The sequence below is a fragment of the Cladophialophora carrionii genome (genome assembly GCF_000365165.1).
Source record: "Cladophialophora carrionii CBS 160.54 unplaced genomic scaffold supercont1.3, whole genome shotgun sequence".
NCBI lineage: Eukaryota > Fungi > Ascomycota > Eurotiomycetes > Chaetothyriales > Herpotrichiellaceae > Cladophialophora > Cladophialophora carrionii.
Window position 1 is genome coordinate 455707 of NW_008481828.1, and position 14669 is coordinate 470375.

The window sequence follows — 14669 nt, forward strand, 5'->3', positions numbered from 1 at the left end:
CAGGCGCCAGCCCCTCGGATTAGAGCCGTCTTATTCGCTGAGCCGCCCAACCGCCCAATGCCGCCCATTAGGGTTTAGTGTCGAGGATACAAGTACTCCATACTTGGAGTCTGTACTCCGTACTTCGTACAGTAACTAGGTCCTGAGGACTGTAACACGAAAGAAGTTCAGCCAGGACAAGTCGTAGAACCGCCAGGCCCCCACGATGGAAAATGGACATGTAGAAGAGCCACAGCGTGGATTCATGCACTGGGAAGCTGACTGTCCAGTCGGAACAGCTTGCTAAGCCCTATGTTGCGGGTACTTGCTGTACTTCTCGATAGCAAACTGCGGGATGCAATCATACCTCGTAGGAGCTGCAGCCAAGGCAGTTCGGCCACAGGCCTGTTGTGCGGCGGGAGTAGCCAAGTTCGCGAAGTCTCGTGTCGAAGACATACACGGGTTCTGGATGACTACAGAGCGAAAGACCGTTTGTGTCCCAACACTAGGTATGGAGAGCAGGACGATCTGGTATTCCTCAACCATCTCTTGATTAACATACGAATTCGACGTCAATGCCGAAGAATCCCCGCAAACCTGTCATCCAACTTCAACTTCCATCCCAAGCCGAGGCAAGGTAATATTTCTTGTATGGCTTTCCAGTTCTATATTCCACTCTTGTAGCCCCTACCTACGCGGTACCTGAAAGCTTCATACAATGACCACCGTAGACCCGCCACAAGAGGAGGCCGCGCAGCTTCCCGCACCAAGTATCTCAACAACCACCAGCGGCTCAGGCGGACCTAACCCCATATCCCTCTCCAGCCCACCTACTCTCGAGACGATATACAGCCAAGTCAGCTCGTACCCATTCCACGCCGATCGAGAATTCCTCTCTGGCCTAGCGGCAATTCTGGGCCACCCTGATACACCAGCCACGCCAGAAGAACTGCGGGAGAAGTCGGATCTCGTCCTCCAAGCACGATGCTTCTACCTCTCACGGAAGTTGAACATTGATCCGCCCATTGATCCGGCGCAATATCTGGAATGGGCTGCCTCGCAAGCGCGGTCGACTACGTCACACATTCACACCCAGCAGCAGCAGACTGCAAGCGGTACACATGGTGCAGCGGTCGGCCCGGACGTGTCAGGCGATCCGCAATCGACGCGAACGAGGGCTGCGACCGATGCTCAACGGGTTGAGGAAGAGGACACTGTGCCATTAGTCACCTCGTCGACAGAGGACCAACATGCCGCCATAGCTTCATCTCCAGCAGTCTCTACTTCCCCGAACCAGGAAGCCGAGCCACCCTACCCGACGTCCTTCGCTGCGATCGTAGACCTCATAACCCGCAACCTCCCCATCCCCGGCATCGAAAACATCCCACCCACCGTCCTCGAACCGGGCACGAGCAAAGTTGACAAGACGCCACGGCGTAGAAAGCCCTGGGAAAAGGACGCCGACACTGCGACTACCTCCTCGAGCATGGAAGGGGAGAAGCATCAAGCCACGCCCAATAATGCAGAGGCCACGGGGTCTGGTGAGCGCAGAGAAGAAGAAGAGGAAGAGGAGACCGAGGCGAGCGGCAGTATGAATGGTAATGTGCGGCCCGGCCAAGATCAAGGAGTCGTGAAAATGCTGCAACCAAACGCCATCGCCCCGAGCGGCCTGTTGAGTAACGATTGAGACACCTTGCTTGACAACCACACCCCATCCCGTGAATCCTCAAGCACTACGAGGCCAGCTCAAGATCAGCTTCTGTGTCTACCTGAAAGCGAGATCCAGCCAGCCGATACTTCCACGTGGTCGATATTTCTGCGGGAACATCACGGACTCGCATATGCTGGCACGACAAGATGGCCCGTGCAGCCGTTCTCCGTGCTGGATAGACCTTCGCAACCGCATTTGATAAGAGGGTCGGCGATAGTCTACATGCTCTGAAACCCTTACCTCTCGCCAAGACTCTGATTAAAACGGTACTCGACCCAAGCCACGCAACCGGTTACCACCTGCTGATATTCACAGTGGTACTGCAGATAGCATCACATTGAGCATCGCGCATGCTGCAACATGCGGGGCATGACGGGAGAGAAATGTTCTCACTTGCGCTTCGCCACTTTCCAGGCACGAGGGCAAAAGCACAACAACCGCCGAGAAACGTGCGAGTCCATCACAAGCATGTCCTGTGAGCTCGCGAATTTTGAGTGTTCTCAGAGCTCATCTAACTTCGCCTGCTGAGTCCGCGCACGCGAAGCAGTAGCATTGCAGTTAGCCAGAAATTGTCGCACGCGCTTCGGCCATGACCTTGAAGGCGCGGTCCTTGATCGCGCCCAACTGGTCACAGGATAACAGAAGCTGAAGGACGCAATCGTACCAGAGCTCGTGCCTCGTCTTACTTCGAGTCGAGGAGAACGGGGAGCGGAAGATCATACGGAGCACTTGTTTCAGCTATGATGTTCACTATCTGTTACATTTCCCCGATCATCCTGGATGTCTGATCATGCTTTCGGAAAATACCTGCTTGGTCATTGTTGCCAATCCATTCACTCTTGCGGCAAGACAATTGTCAAGGACATGATATGATACACACCCAACTGCCATGAGTGATGAACATGGATTCCCATAACGCTGATAGTTGTTGAAAATGCCGCCAACAAGGTGCGACTCCCGACCCCAGACACCCGCATGAGCGAGGTCAACCCAGCGTCGTTCGTCTCCGTGGCAGATATGAAACATTCCTTGTCGATATTGAGTAACACATACAATTGAATATTGTTGTCTGGTAAGGCCGGGATGAAAGTGACCAGCCAAGAGTTGCAGGCCAAGATATGACACTGACTTCAAACACCGGAGTGGTATTCTCTCGGCCATCTTCAGCGTCAGTCATCGTCAGTATTCCAAGGTGCAGGGTAGGTCCCCTCTGTTGTAGCGACAGTCTTGTAGAATACCTTCAGCTTGACAGAGATGACGAGTAAGTAGATGAGATATTGAAGTGTGATGCGTGTTCTGGCCGTTGGTTTCCCCAGGTGTCGACCTAGCGGAAGCGCGGCCACTGGTTGCGCGGTTGGCCAGGAGCACCGAATGGGTTGACAACAGCACCTGGACCAGGACGGGTGACTTGATTGAGATTGCAGCAAAGCATAGCAACTCGAGATCCGAACTTGGAACCACGAAGGGACACCATGTGCTTGCGAATGTGAATGGCCACTTGCTCACGCTGGTGATGGTGAGTATTCATCAAGATCCACTGGATGAGGTAGTTGCCGTACTGGTCGCCAGCGATGTCGATGAGTGGAATGCGTGGACGATCAGGATGAGCAGTAGTGATGACACCAAGATAGCGGTCCAAAAACTCCGGTCCACCAATCTTGAGGCACTTCTCAACCACCTTGGAAGCGAACTGGTCAATGCTGTAGCTGTAGGAATTGGCCAAGATATGATCAATGACGCGTCGTTTGTCGGGAGGTGAGCCATGCTCGCACAAGTGCTGGATGCACCAGTTACCGAATTGGCCATGGGCGATGAGGTCGATGTTGGCGATGACTTCTTCAATGGCAGGACGCTTTTCTTCTTCGATGCAGTTCTCGAAGATATTCTGGACAACCAAGCTACCCGTCTCACCCAAGGCAACCTCATGCCACATTCCGCGAAGAGCCTTGTTGACTTCAAGCATGATTTGAGGTGGCTCACCGCTCCATCGGAGCTCAAATAGCTTCTGCCAGACATGGCAAGCATAGCGGTGAATAACCGTTTCTGGAATGCGGCGAAGCAGTTCTTGAACCATGCCAGCCTTGTGGTCTTCTGGGACGGAATCGAAGGCCTTCTGTATGACGTGACAGCCGAATGGGTCCATACTCAAGGATAGGACGTTGCCGTGGATGGCATTAGCAATGGCAACGACCTGATCTGGGGTGCCATGTTCGAAGCAGCGCTGAACAAGGAAGTTGCCGAAGCGGTTGATCATAAGTGGGTAGGCTTGATTGACGATGGCTTCGACAATTTCGAACTTCTGCTCGGCAGTACCGACCTTGAGTTTCTGTTGCAGGAAGATGCTGGCCTGCTGGTCATTGTTGCAGACAATCTTGTCGACAATATACTTCCAGTCGCAGGACACAGTCTTGTCGAGAAGGCGACGGTAGTTCATTGGCTCCAGTGGAGTGACATATGTCTGAGCATTGACGCCGCTAGCCGAGAGCGGCCATGCAAGGCCACCATTTTGGACACCGCCAGGAGCAAAATCAGTAGCAGGAGTGATGGGGGTATTGAGTCCTCGCTGGTAGTTGTACTGGCCAGGGAAACCGACAGGACTGATTGGTGGTGGTGTCAAAGTGGTACCGCCGGGCGGGTAACTGCCAAGCTGGGTCATAGGATCAGCAAGACCTGGATTGATTCTCAGCTGGGCACCGTTGCGTCTCATGCCGAGACTGGCGTTCATGCCTATCATGTCACTGCTTGTCCTCATGTCATAGCCAAGTGGACCAGTCGGACCAGAGAAGGTGCGGTGCTGAAAGGCCGAGTCAGCTGGAGAGAACGGAGCCCCGTATACACCATTGTAGGCTTGTCCAGAGAGACGAGCATCACGAGGGTTGTTGTTCCATGTCGGGCCAGTCGCATTGGTGGACAGCAGTTCGGTCCTGGAAGAGGAAGCGTTGTTCCAGATACCACGGCCAGCACGAGGAAAATCCTGACGATGGTCGTCCTGGCCAGCCCAAGCACCACCAGCACCAGTCTGCGAAGTGAAAGGGCGGGCAGAGGCATTGAAGGCGCTCTGAAGATGGCCGATGGTGGTCTCAGAAATGTCGGTGGTTGCACCAAAGTCTACCTCAGAAGGCGGACCCATGGCTTGATCAATGGTTTGCTTGAGGGTGCGGGTCTCTGCAAGCTCTTGTTCCTGGCGAGAAATGACCGATCTAGCCGCCTCAAGTTCCTGTTTGACACGCATCATCTCAGCAACGTCGATCTTGTTGGTTACTGCAGACTTGGCAGCGCCGGGCTTGTCATGAGCGGATGCAGTGGTGGCTCTGTGATTTTCAGTCTGGGTTTCATTACGAAGTTCCTGCTCTTGCTTCTTCAAGGTCTTGCTTGAATCTTGTAGGTTGTTCAGAAGTTTATCAAGGTTCTTCAAGTCATCAGGTTTGCGGGTTTTGACCTCAGCAGGGGGAGGAGCAGTGGCACTCGGTTTGCGAGCATCGTTGAGCTTGAGACGGGACAAGATGTCTTCCATGCCACCACCTCCCATAGTGTTGGACTCAGATGGTTTGGTGGTGGTCTGAACGAGAAGTAAGCTCAGGAAGACAAAGAGTTGGAGCAATGCACCTAGCATACCTTTTCCTTGTGTTTTGGTAGCTGGATGTTGCTCAGCTTGTCGGTCTGCAAGATATTGTAGGACGGACGGTTGGAAGTGGCTGAGTGAGAATTGCCAGTTGCAGTCTGTGAATGCGCGTGAGTGCCAAATAAGCAGTGAAGCCAAAAAAAGCCAAACATACTGTCAGTGTGTTTGCCGCCGTGACCAGTGCCTCATCACTCTCCTCTCTGATCTTGACAGTCGTTGGAGTTGGTTTGCGACTCATCTTGCCAGCTGGAGAACCGGTTGAGACGAGTGTGGCCATGTGGGATCCGCCAACAGAGTCGTGATTGACGGGGTTCCTTACAACATGCAAGACTATCCAGGGCAATAGATCGAGGGAAGAGAGAAAGAGAAGCACCGTCAAGGCAACGAGAGTGACAAGAAATTGTCTGCGAAATGAGGAAGCCGTTCGAAATGTCGAGGTGGAGGAGAGTGGGAGAAGAGGTGGAGGACGAAACGAGAGGATGAGTTTGAGTGAGAAAGAGAAGAACAGCAGATGGTGGCAATTGCTTTCGGGACATGTCAGTGAAGTGAGGAAGGCGCCAGGTTCAGATGTTCACCGTGAGGGAGGCGCTCTCCTTGTTGCAAGGTGGCCGTTCTCAATCTCTGGTGGTGACGGGCGCGACCGCGCCTTGATATTCATTCCAGCAGAGAAGGAGCAACAAAGCTTGAGCACTAGAAAGCTGTGCCAGACGTATCCAGCAGTGTCACCCCAGGCTCTCAGTTTCCTTCAAAAAGACTGACTGCTTCTCAGCCCCGCTGGGCACACTACGGGAGATATGAAGCAGGGGATATCTTCCAGTTGTGGTCGAAGAAGCCCATCGCTAAGGCACCGGCAGCCCCTTTCCACCTCGCCTGGTCGCTCAGTATCACGAAGTCAGGCACACCCGCTCCGGTAACTGTTGGTATCAGCCTGGCAGCCTGTCGCAACCCAACATCGTCGTAACCCCAGACGACAAGCTCCAGCTTCTCATCGGGAAGAGGGCGAAGCCAGACTCCACCCATGCCTGCTGCTAATGGAACGTGTATGACTCTGCGATCTCTGGTGTTGAGTGTTATGAATCCTCCGGAGATCTGGATTGGGAAGTGGGGGATACGGGCGTCGGGTACAGAAGCCCCTGAGTATATGGTGACGACATTGCCTTCTCTCTTCAAAGCTTCTTCGTACTCTGCGACGGCAACAATGTTCGTGTCAGCACCAAAGTACTGGAGGAAGTTCCGACTGGCCTGTACCGCCACGGTTAGGGTCTTGTTGGAGTCGAAAATCACTTCAAAGGGACCATCACTCCGCAAAATGGCATCGAGAGGGCCTCGTTGGCGCCCATATCTCTTATCCTGAGTTTTCCAGTCGAGAGCGACCTCAAGAGACCAGACACCGGCTTCGTCCCTCACAAATGATGTCTCGTCAGTGCCTATCTCGAACGAATGAGGCAGGTCATCGACCACGATCTCGTTCGGAGGATTGCTAAGCTGCACGTTTGAATCCAAATGAAAGCGATGAATGTTCTCTGTACGCAGATGCCAATATGGACGCGACAGGTTATTGCTCACCGACACCGTTATCTTCCCCAATCGCTCGGGCGTCAACAGTTGGTCGACAAAAATACCGTACTTCGAACCCATATCATCCGAATTGGGGACAATGAAAGTGAAGCGGTTTGGCGCGGTTTGATTGCATTGAGAAAAGCTTAGATGGTGCTGGTAGAAGTCCATCATTGGTTTCGTGGTCATGGTTCCAGCAAACCAATGTCCCTTATCCAACAGCTCCGAGTAAGTTGCCAAGTGTCCTGTCTGGGCAAGCAGAGTGTTCATGAGGCGAGAGTGATAGGGTGGCACATTATCATCTGCTGACCCGTGCTGCTGAAATATGGGAACGCCGATCAAATTCTCAGCAAAGAGTTCATGACGAAAGCTTGCCCTCGAGCTGTGAAGAATGCTGCTTTGAAGAGGGTCTGCTTCGGTCCACATAACATACGGGACATAGTTCTCGATCGAAGTATATCCCGACGCAGCAGCGACGCCGAGAACTCGATCAGGCTTATGAGAAGCATAAAACCACGTTCCCTGACCGCCATTTGAGTGGCCAGCAACCAGAATTCTCTGTGTGTGGACACCTGGTCCTTCCCAACGATTAGTCTCCATCCAGTCCGGAATGGCTGACACTGCGGCTTGAGCGTCAGCGAAGCCCCAGGTATGCCAATCATCACTGCTCCACGGGCTCATGCCGGTCGGGGTTAGAATCCAAGCCGGAAGATGAGGAGCACCATCAAACATGTGGCGAGCCAAAGGACCACCCGCTTCAACCCCTGCTCCGTGGAGATTCAGGAGGACTGCCGCCTCGTGAGTTGATGCAGCGGACACGGAGGGCGGCTTCAATGTCGCATACGAGACCACTCCACTGGGATGGAGGAATGTGATCTTCTGCAAGGAGGATGCATTCGTATGCGTCAAAACGACGGTGAACGTGAGTTCGTGCATTGCTGAGTCGTCCTGCGAGTACTTTATAGAAAAGTACAGGAAGTTGTCAAGCTTCTGAGCAACATCAAATGTCATTTTCAGCGGCCTTGACTGGCCCGGAGCGAGTGTTATCTCCTGGTACATGATCCCCACAATCTTCCCTTTCGAGGCTGCGGTCAATTGGCGGACAGTTAGCCATGCGCCAGCTTGATTTCTGACTGTGACACTACCGAAACTGCTGCAGAGTCGTCCGTGAACCAAGTCGGGTAAAACCACATCTTCCGCGAGGACGTGGAGAATGGGTGCAGCGGCTTGAACATGCATATTTGACTGCAGAGTTGGAGGGCCCATGCCTCCCATCGAACGGACTTCTCGGACAAGACGAACAGTGAGGTTGGTCGCTCCAGGATGAAGGTCCACCACAAGAGGAGCTCTACCAAAGCTGAAGAAGTCTCCGCCGAAAACGTGAAGGTTGCCGACCCAGAGCTCCACAATGTTGTTGGTGAAAAGTGTAACTGTCTGGGTAGTGGTGCCGTGGTTCACAATTCCTCCTTTCACCCATGCTTGATACTGGAATGCCGACCAACCATAGATCTTCTGGGCAAAGTCCCAGTCGACCTGGTCGAAACTGAGGTCGAAGTCAACGGTGCTACCATTCCTTGCAGTTGAAGTGTTGCAAGTCACATGCTGCCATCGCAACGTCGCATCTCTGGTCAAAGGACTGTGGAAGCTGCTTTCTGCGTCCACGTTGATCCGCTGGGCTCCTCCATAGTGCTCAAGGGGATCCGCTCCCCAGACGACTTCTACCCTGCAGTCAATGAGCTGGGCGGTACTGCGAGACTCGCCCTACGTACCTCGAGTTCCAATTCTAAATGGGCCGAGCACATCCCACTCGGGTAGGATTGTGATCGGCCCTTGGTTGGTCGTGCCTTGTCCTGGGAGGATACGTTGAGCATTCTGAGTGGAAATACACGTCGCAGCCTGAAGCAATGTAGCCAGAAAGCCTCTGAAGAAGCTACCGCGTCTCATTCTTTTACATATTGCTCGGTTGGTACAAGTCAAATCACCCAGATGTTGTGGCGGACAATTGACGTGCCCTGACGGAATACACCGTACAACTGCGGGCACTATGGCGTACGGAGACGCAAATGGCCCAGTAAGCGACCCCCTAATTAGCCGAAGACGGGCGTTGCGTTATCAGCCCCTAATGGTGCTAGCGTTGCGCAACGCCTGCACGGACTCTGCAACGTGCATTTGCCCGATGCAACCCATGCTTGTCTGAGACTGATCACGGTTTGAATGCATCATGGACTTCTAGATCTGCACACCTCACTGACAAACACGTCGACAGCACCACTACATTCGCTCTGGACCAGATGGCGAGATTAACAAAGTCACCTTAAAGTGGCACTCTGACAGCTGCAACAGCATGCATGACAGGGCGCCATCTGAACCTACTTCGATCCCTTTATTGCCATGAACATGACCACCACCATGACCCAAACTCCTGAACCTCGGACAGTACATCGATCAGTATCGCCATACAAAAGCGCAGGCGACGCCCGGCCCAGCCATGAGAGATTTCCCTCCTTCGACCACAGTGTCCCTCCGAATTTCTCCTTCAACTCCAACAGTGTCGCAGAAAGCCCGCAAGAGCTCACCCCGGGACCGGTTCCGAACGGTGAAATGAGATGGCCTCCAAGGAAAATGAGCCAGAGACTTCGCGATGCGCGGCCTGCAGGAATATACACACACAGACACAAACGCAGCGTTAGCGATGCACTGCACAGACTGCGGACGAGGCAGGGAAGTGTCAGCGAAAGTGCGCAGGAGCTGGCAGAAGCCCTCAAAGCCCCCATATCATACAAGCTGATTGTGAGTAAATGAAAGTCAGGTTCCGTGTGACGCTGACAGTGAGGACAGGCTCTATGCATTGTCTGGTACATGACCTCGGCGTTAACAAACACCTCGTCCAAATCGATATTGAACGCCTTCCCCAAACCCGCCACCCTCACCATTATCCAATTTGCCTCGGTGTTCATCTGGTGCCTCATATTGACGAGCCTGGCTTCAGTCTTCCCCTCGCTGAAGAGATCGGTGCCTGCATTGAAAAATGGTCTCCGGAAGCCATCATGGGATGTCGCGTACACGGCGTTTCCACTTTCGATTTTTCAGCTACTCGGGCATCTTCTGAGTTCATACGCTACTTCGAAAATACCGGTATCACTGGTACATACTATCAAAGGGCTGTCACCTTTATTTACCGTACTGGCGTATCGAGTTGTGTATCGAATACGCTACAAACGAGCAACATATTTGTCGCTGATACCCCTCACCTTCGGGGTGATGTTGGCATGTTCAACGGACCTTTCCACGAATTTCTGGGGGATCAGTGCCTCTCTGGTGGCGGCCATCGTCTTCGTGACGCAGAACATTTTCTCCAAGCGACTATTCACTGAATCGGCCCGGGCGGAGGCCGAAGGCCAAACGCATCTTCCTCGCAAACTGGACAAGCTGAATCTCCTCTGCTACTGCTCCGTGGGAGCTTTTGTGTTCTCGGCGCCCGTATGGATTTACACAGAGGGATTCGAGATTTTACAGGACCTATGGAAGGACGCATCGCTCGATCTTGTCGAGAAAAAAGGCACACTAGATCACGGCCAGCTGGCGGTGGAATTTGTGTTCAATGGCATCTTCCATTTCTTCCAGAACATCATGGCCTTTGTCCTCCTTTCGATGATGTCTCCAGTATCGTACTCGGTGGCATCCCTGATCAAAAGAGTGTGGGTAATTCTGGTCGCGGTGATCTGGTTCCGGAGCTCTACCACTTCGGTCCAGCTTGTCGGAATTGCTCTGACATGTTTCGGCCTTTACTTGTACGACCGCACGAGCATGGAGGACGCAGCAGAGAGAAGAACCAAGGCCGGTCACTTCCGGCACAAGCACACGCCGTTACTGCCGGTTATGGAAGTCAAAACTCCAGGCGTCCATGACGGGGCTGGCGTGCACGATAATTATATGAGCGACACATCGGATTCGGCATCCTAAGAGGGACGATAGCCGAGCTCGCCAACACGGGTCGAGCTTGAACCCTGGGTGACTGCCTCCAGGAACTAGGCGAGACAGTATCTCGCCGGCGAGGAGAAGCCGGAAGAGCGATGAAATAAATCAATGTATGATCAGCACAATGACATAGCGATGGTGTTGGGAGTCGGAATGTGTGACTGGATCACCCAGGTATTTCGGACAAGGCACGTTTCGGGCCATTGTGATAGACAAAAAGGGCCAAATTTTTTCCGTCTTCGGAGGTCCAGCCATGCCAGCAAAGGACGATATAGCTTGAACAACGCCTATGCATCAAACCCTTCATCGATGTGTATATGTAGCGACCGTCGGTAAGGAACTGAAGCCTCATTGGAATTTTGCAATTCCTAGCACGCTCCAGCTACGGCGCGATGACATTGTGTCTGCTCTGGGATCACGTAGCAGAGGAGAGAGAGATCTCGAAGGTAACCCTGGCTCCTACAATATCATGTCCACGAAATGAGTTAGTAAAAGAAAAGGCAGAGGAAAGAGAGACCGAAGTGACAGAAAATTGATATGCAAGTTCAAATGACAGAATACGCACGTTACTCTAAGAGGAATAGCGTCAGTAGGATGCGCCGGAAAGGCAGTGGCTTGGTAGCCGCGTTGATGCTGAGTGTGCAGCCTCCAGCGAAACAGCGTCTGCACCGTCCTCATCTCTACCTCACAGCCAGCAGCGGGGAACGAAGTGCAAAGATGTCGCGGACAGAGTTGCAACACTCCGATTCGATGGAGCGAGAGGATCCTCAGAACGAGGGAAAGAAGAAGCAGAAGAGCAGGCGTCCTGCGAGTATGGCCCCTGCGACTGATCCCCCTCAGGCGCAATGTTGCTGACGGAGCGTCTATACAGACACCGCATTCCGACAACAGCGGTTGAAGGCATGGCAGTGAGCACCGTCCCCGCTCTCCAAGACTGCTGGACTGTACTGACTCCTCAGACCGATTCTCACTCCGAAGACTGTCCTCCCCATCTTCTTTGCAGTCGGTATCATCTTCGCCCCGATCGGCGGGCTTCTACTCTGGGCCAGCGCAAGTGTTAGTGACGGCAACGGCGACCATGATGAGAGACAAGGAAGGTGCTAATATTGTGCTCAGATCCAAGAACTCAGGATTGATTACACCGATTGCAACGCTACTGCGACCAACCAATTTACTCAGATCCCCGAGTCCAAAGTGCACTCGTCTTTCAAGAACTCCAACAGTACAGTGAGACCGCAATGGAAGAGAACGCTGAATACAACCACACCGCCATGGAGCGTCACAATCCCCAACACACCAGTCTGTACCTTGCAGTTCGACATCCCGAATGATATCGGACCGCCGGTCTACCTCTACTACCGTCTCACGAACTTCTACCAAAACCACCGAAGATACGTCAAGTCTCTTGACACAGATCAGCTCAGCGGCGACTTTATCAGCAATAGTACCATCCATGACAGCGCCTGCAACCCTATCAAGACGAACAACGAAGGCAAGGCCTACTACCCCTGTGGTCTCATCGCAAACTCCATCTTCAACGACACTCTAAACTCGCCTCGACTGGTCAATGCAGCAGGCAATGAGCCAGCTCAGCCATACCGCATGACCAACCGAAGCATTGCTTGGAGTTCCGACGCCTCTCTGTACAAGAGGACCAAATACACCAATTTCGACGTGGCGCCGCCCCCGAATTGGGTCAAGAGATACCCTGATGGCTATACTGCGGAAAATCCCATTCCCGACCTTTCCGAGTATGAGGAGTTTCAGGTTTGGATGAGGACAGCTGGTCTGCCCACATTCAGCAAGCTGGCTCTGCGGAACGACAATGAGACTATGACGGCCGGAATCTACCAGATGGAGATCTATGACTGTACGTTGCGATGGGGCAAGCTATTCATCTGGTGCTAACTATGGCTAGTCTTCCCAGTCACGGTCTATGACGGCACGAAGAGTATTCTGATCTCGACGAGATCAGTAGTGGGTGGAAAGAACTCATTCTTGGGCATCGCTTACGTCGCCATTGGCGGGTTATGCATTGTTCTGGGTGCGCTGTTCACTGTTGCGCATTTGATCAGACCAAGGTAGGTTCGGTCGAGCCTCCAAGTCCGCATTTACTCACTTTGTCCAGGAAACTCGGCGACCATACCTATCTGTCTTGGAACAACGCCTCTCCGGCTACCGGTATCCTTGCCACTGGTCGCGACATCAGGGGGCAATGAACAGCGCTTACAAGGTTGAATGAGTTTCTTACGCTGACGACGTAGCGTTTTTGTTCTGGAATTAGGAAGCCGGCGTTCATGAATCAGAGAATATGCACTGGGTCACGGATTATACTTTCGACAGTGAAATACACCAAATGCTACCCCAACCTATCCTTCCCATGCTGGTTCAGGATCACGTGGGAAGGAATACCACCTTGGATCGCAGCCCACATTCCAACTTGACGGGGCATGACGACGACTGTGTTGATGTCTGTGCTTCGAAGATGCGGTTTCGTTTTGAGACCGACTTTTGCTATTCCACTTCTTTTCCACAACGGCGGTGGTTACTACCTCGTTTGCGTCTGTTTAATATGCTTTCTTCGTGCTGGGACTCATCTGTTCATGCTTTGCTGCTACTCACCTTCATCCTGACCTTAGTTCCTAACAGCTCCGCAGGAATCGCAAAGTACCGCCCCATCAACAGATCTTGCGGCGCCCCTCCACCGACAGCGGAGCTGCTCGCCACACATCAATTTCTGCAAGAAAACGAGCCGTTGGAAAATGAGCTCTGGAACATCTCCTCCATCGAGTATCGACACTCCTCGAGCCTCTCACGCCGCCAAGCGCTTATCCCACTGTTCATCATCGACACATACATGCACATCGTCTCCGATACCGCCACATCCTCCCCGAGCAGTCCCAACTATATAAGCGACAGCATGATCCAGAACCAGTTTGAATATCTCGCACAGGCATACACCAACGCCAGTATCGGGTACAGGCTGGCTGGCGTGACCAGGGTCACCAACGACACATGGGCATCCAACGGCGATGATCTCGCCATGAAACGGGCGCTTCGGCGTGGAACCTACTCAAGTCTGAATATTTATTATCAATCCCTGCTCCAGGCTGGGGCCAACACGCCCGGCGTGCCTGCCGGGTCCACCTTGCTGGGATTCTGCTCTCTCCCCGCGTCGGGCGTCACCCCGTCGACTCGCGTGGATCAGTACATTGTCGATGGCTGCAATGTGCTCAGCGGAACCATGCCGGGAGGGAATATGCAAGGATATAATCTCGGAGGTACTACCGCGCATGAAGTCGGCCATTGGAATGGCCTCTTGCATCCTTTTACGGGGAATAGTTGTGCCGAGGGGGATTGGGGTGATTATGTCGCGGACACGCCGCAGGAGATGACGAGTACGAGTAAGTGGGAGCCTGCCCCGCGCCCGCAATTTTTGGCATTGTTGTTGTGACTTAGCTCTGCATGTGTACAGCAGCCCCAACCCCAGCCCCAGAGGAGACATGAACGGAATGCTGACGAATGGACGAATGGTGGGCAGATGGCTGTCCTGTGTATAAAGATTCGTGTCCCAGCTCGGGCATCTCGTCCACCGCGTATACCGGGCTAGCCAGCCAGGGTAACAACCCTTACGGTCCGCAGGGATATTCGGGAGTTGATCCGATCCACAATTTCATGGATTACTCTAGTGATGCGTGTTATCAGGGGTTCACGGCCGGACAGGGGGCGAGGATGTTGAATGTCTGGAATATATATCGGGCGGGACGGTGAAAATGGGCGCGTGTTGTTTCTTTACCTCGAGAAGAGGAGACGGTCCTACAG

At 53.2% G+C, this 14669-nt stretch overlaps 5 protein-coding genes across 5 annotated transcripts; 3 read left to right on the plus strand and 2 right to left on the minus strand.

Annotated features, from left to right (window-relative positions):
• Positions 1 to 697: 697 nt before the first annotated feature.
• On the plus strand, positions 698 to 1666 carry G647_03551 (uncharacterized protein; the record flags this gene model as incomplete). The annotated part of the gene is made up of 1 exon (XM_008727896.1): positions 698 to 1666. The coding sequence occupies one exon, from the start codon at positions 698 to 700 to the stop codon at positions 1664 to 1666; it is 969 nt and encodes a 322-aa protein (XP_008726118.1).
• A 1348-nt stretch (positions 1667 to 3014) lies between these two features.
• G647_03552 (uncharacterized protein) lies at positions 3015 to 5219 on the minus strand (the record flags this gene model as incomplete). Its single annotated transcript, XM_008727897.1, has 1 exon — positions 3015 to 5219. One exon carries the CDS (start codon positions 5217 to 5219, stop codon positions 3015 to 3017), a length of 2205 nt encoding a protein of 734 aa, XP_008726119.1.
• An 876-nt stretch (positions 5220 to 6095) lies between these two features.
• Positions 6096 to 8813, minus strand: G647_03553 (uncharacterized protein; the record flags this gene model as incomplete). Its single annotated transcript, XM_008727898.1, has 2 exons — positions 6096 to 8587; positions 8639 to 8813. The coding sequence occupies 2 exons, from the start codon at positions 8811 to 8813 to the stop codon at positions 6096 to 6098; spliced, it is 2667 nt and encodes an 888-aa protein (XP_008726120.1).
• A 465-nt stretch (positions 8814 to 9278) lies between these two features.
• G647_03554 (uncharacterized protein) lies at positions 9279 to 10832 on the plus strand (the record flags this gene model as incomplete). The annotated part of the gene is made up of 2 exons (XM_008727899.1): positions 9279 to 9659; positions 9708 to 10832. The coding sequence occupies 2 exons, from the start codon at positions 9279 to 9281 to the stop codon at positions 10830 to 10832; spliced, it is 1506 nt and encodes a 501-aa protein (XP_008726121.1).
• Positions 10833 to 11564: 732 nt separating this feature from the next.
• On the plus strand, positions 11565 to 14618 carry G647_03555 (uncharacterized protein; the record flags this gene model as incomplete). Its single annotated transcript, XM_008727900.1, has 8 exons — positions 11565 to 11658; positions 11719 to 11755; positions 11807 to 11903; positions 11964 to 12717; positions 12766 to 12928; positions 12976 to 13028; positions 13505 to 14251; positions 14389 to 14618. 8 exons carry the CDS (start codon positions 11565 to 11567, stop codon positions 14616 to 14618), a joined length of 2175 nt encoding a protein of 724 aa, XP_008726122.1.
• Positions 14619 to 14669: the final 51 nt, after the last annotated feature.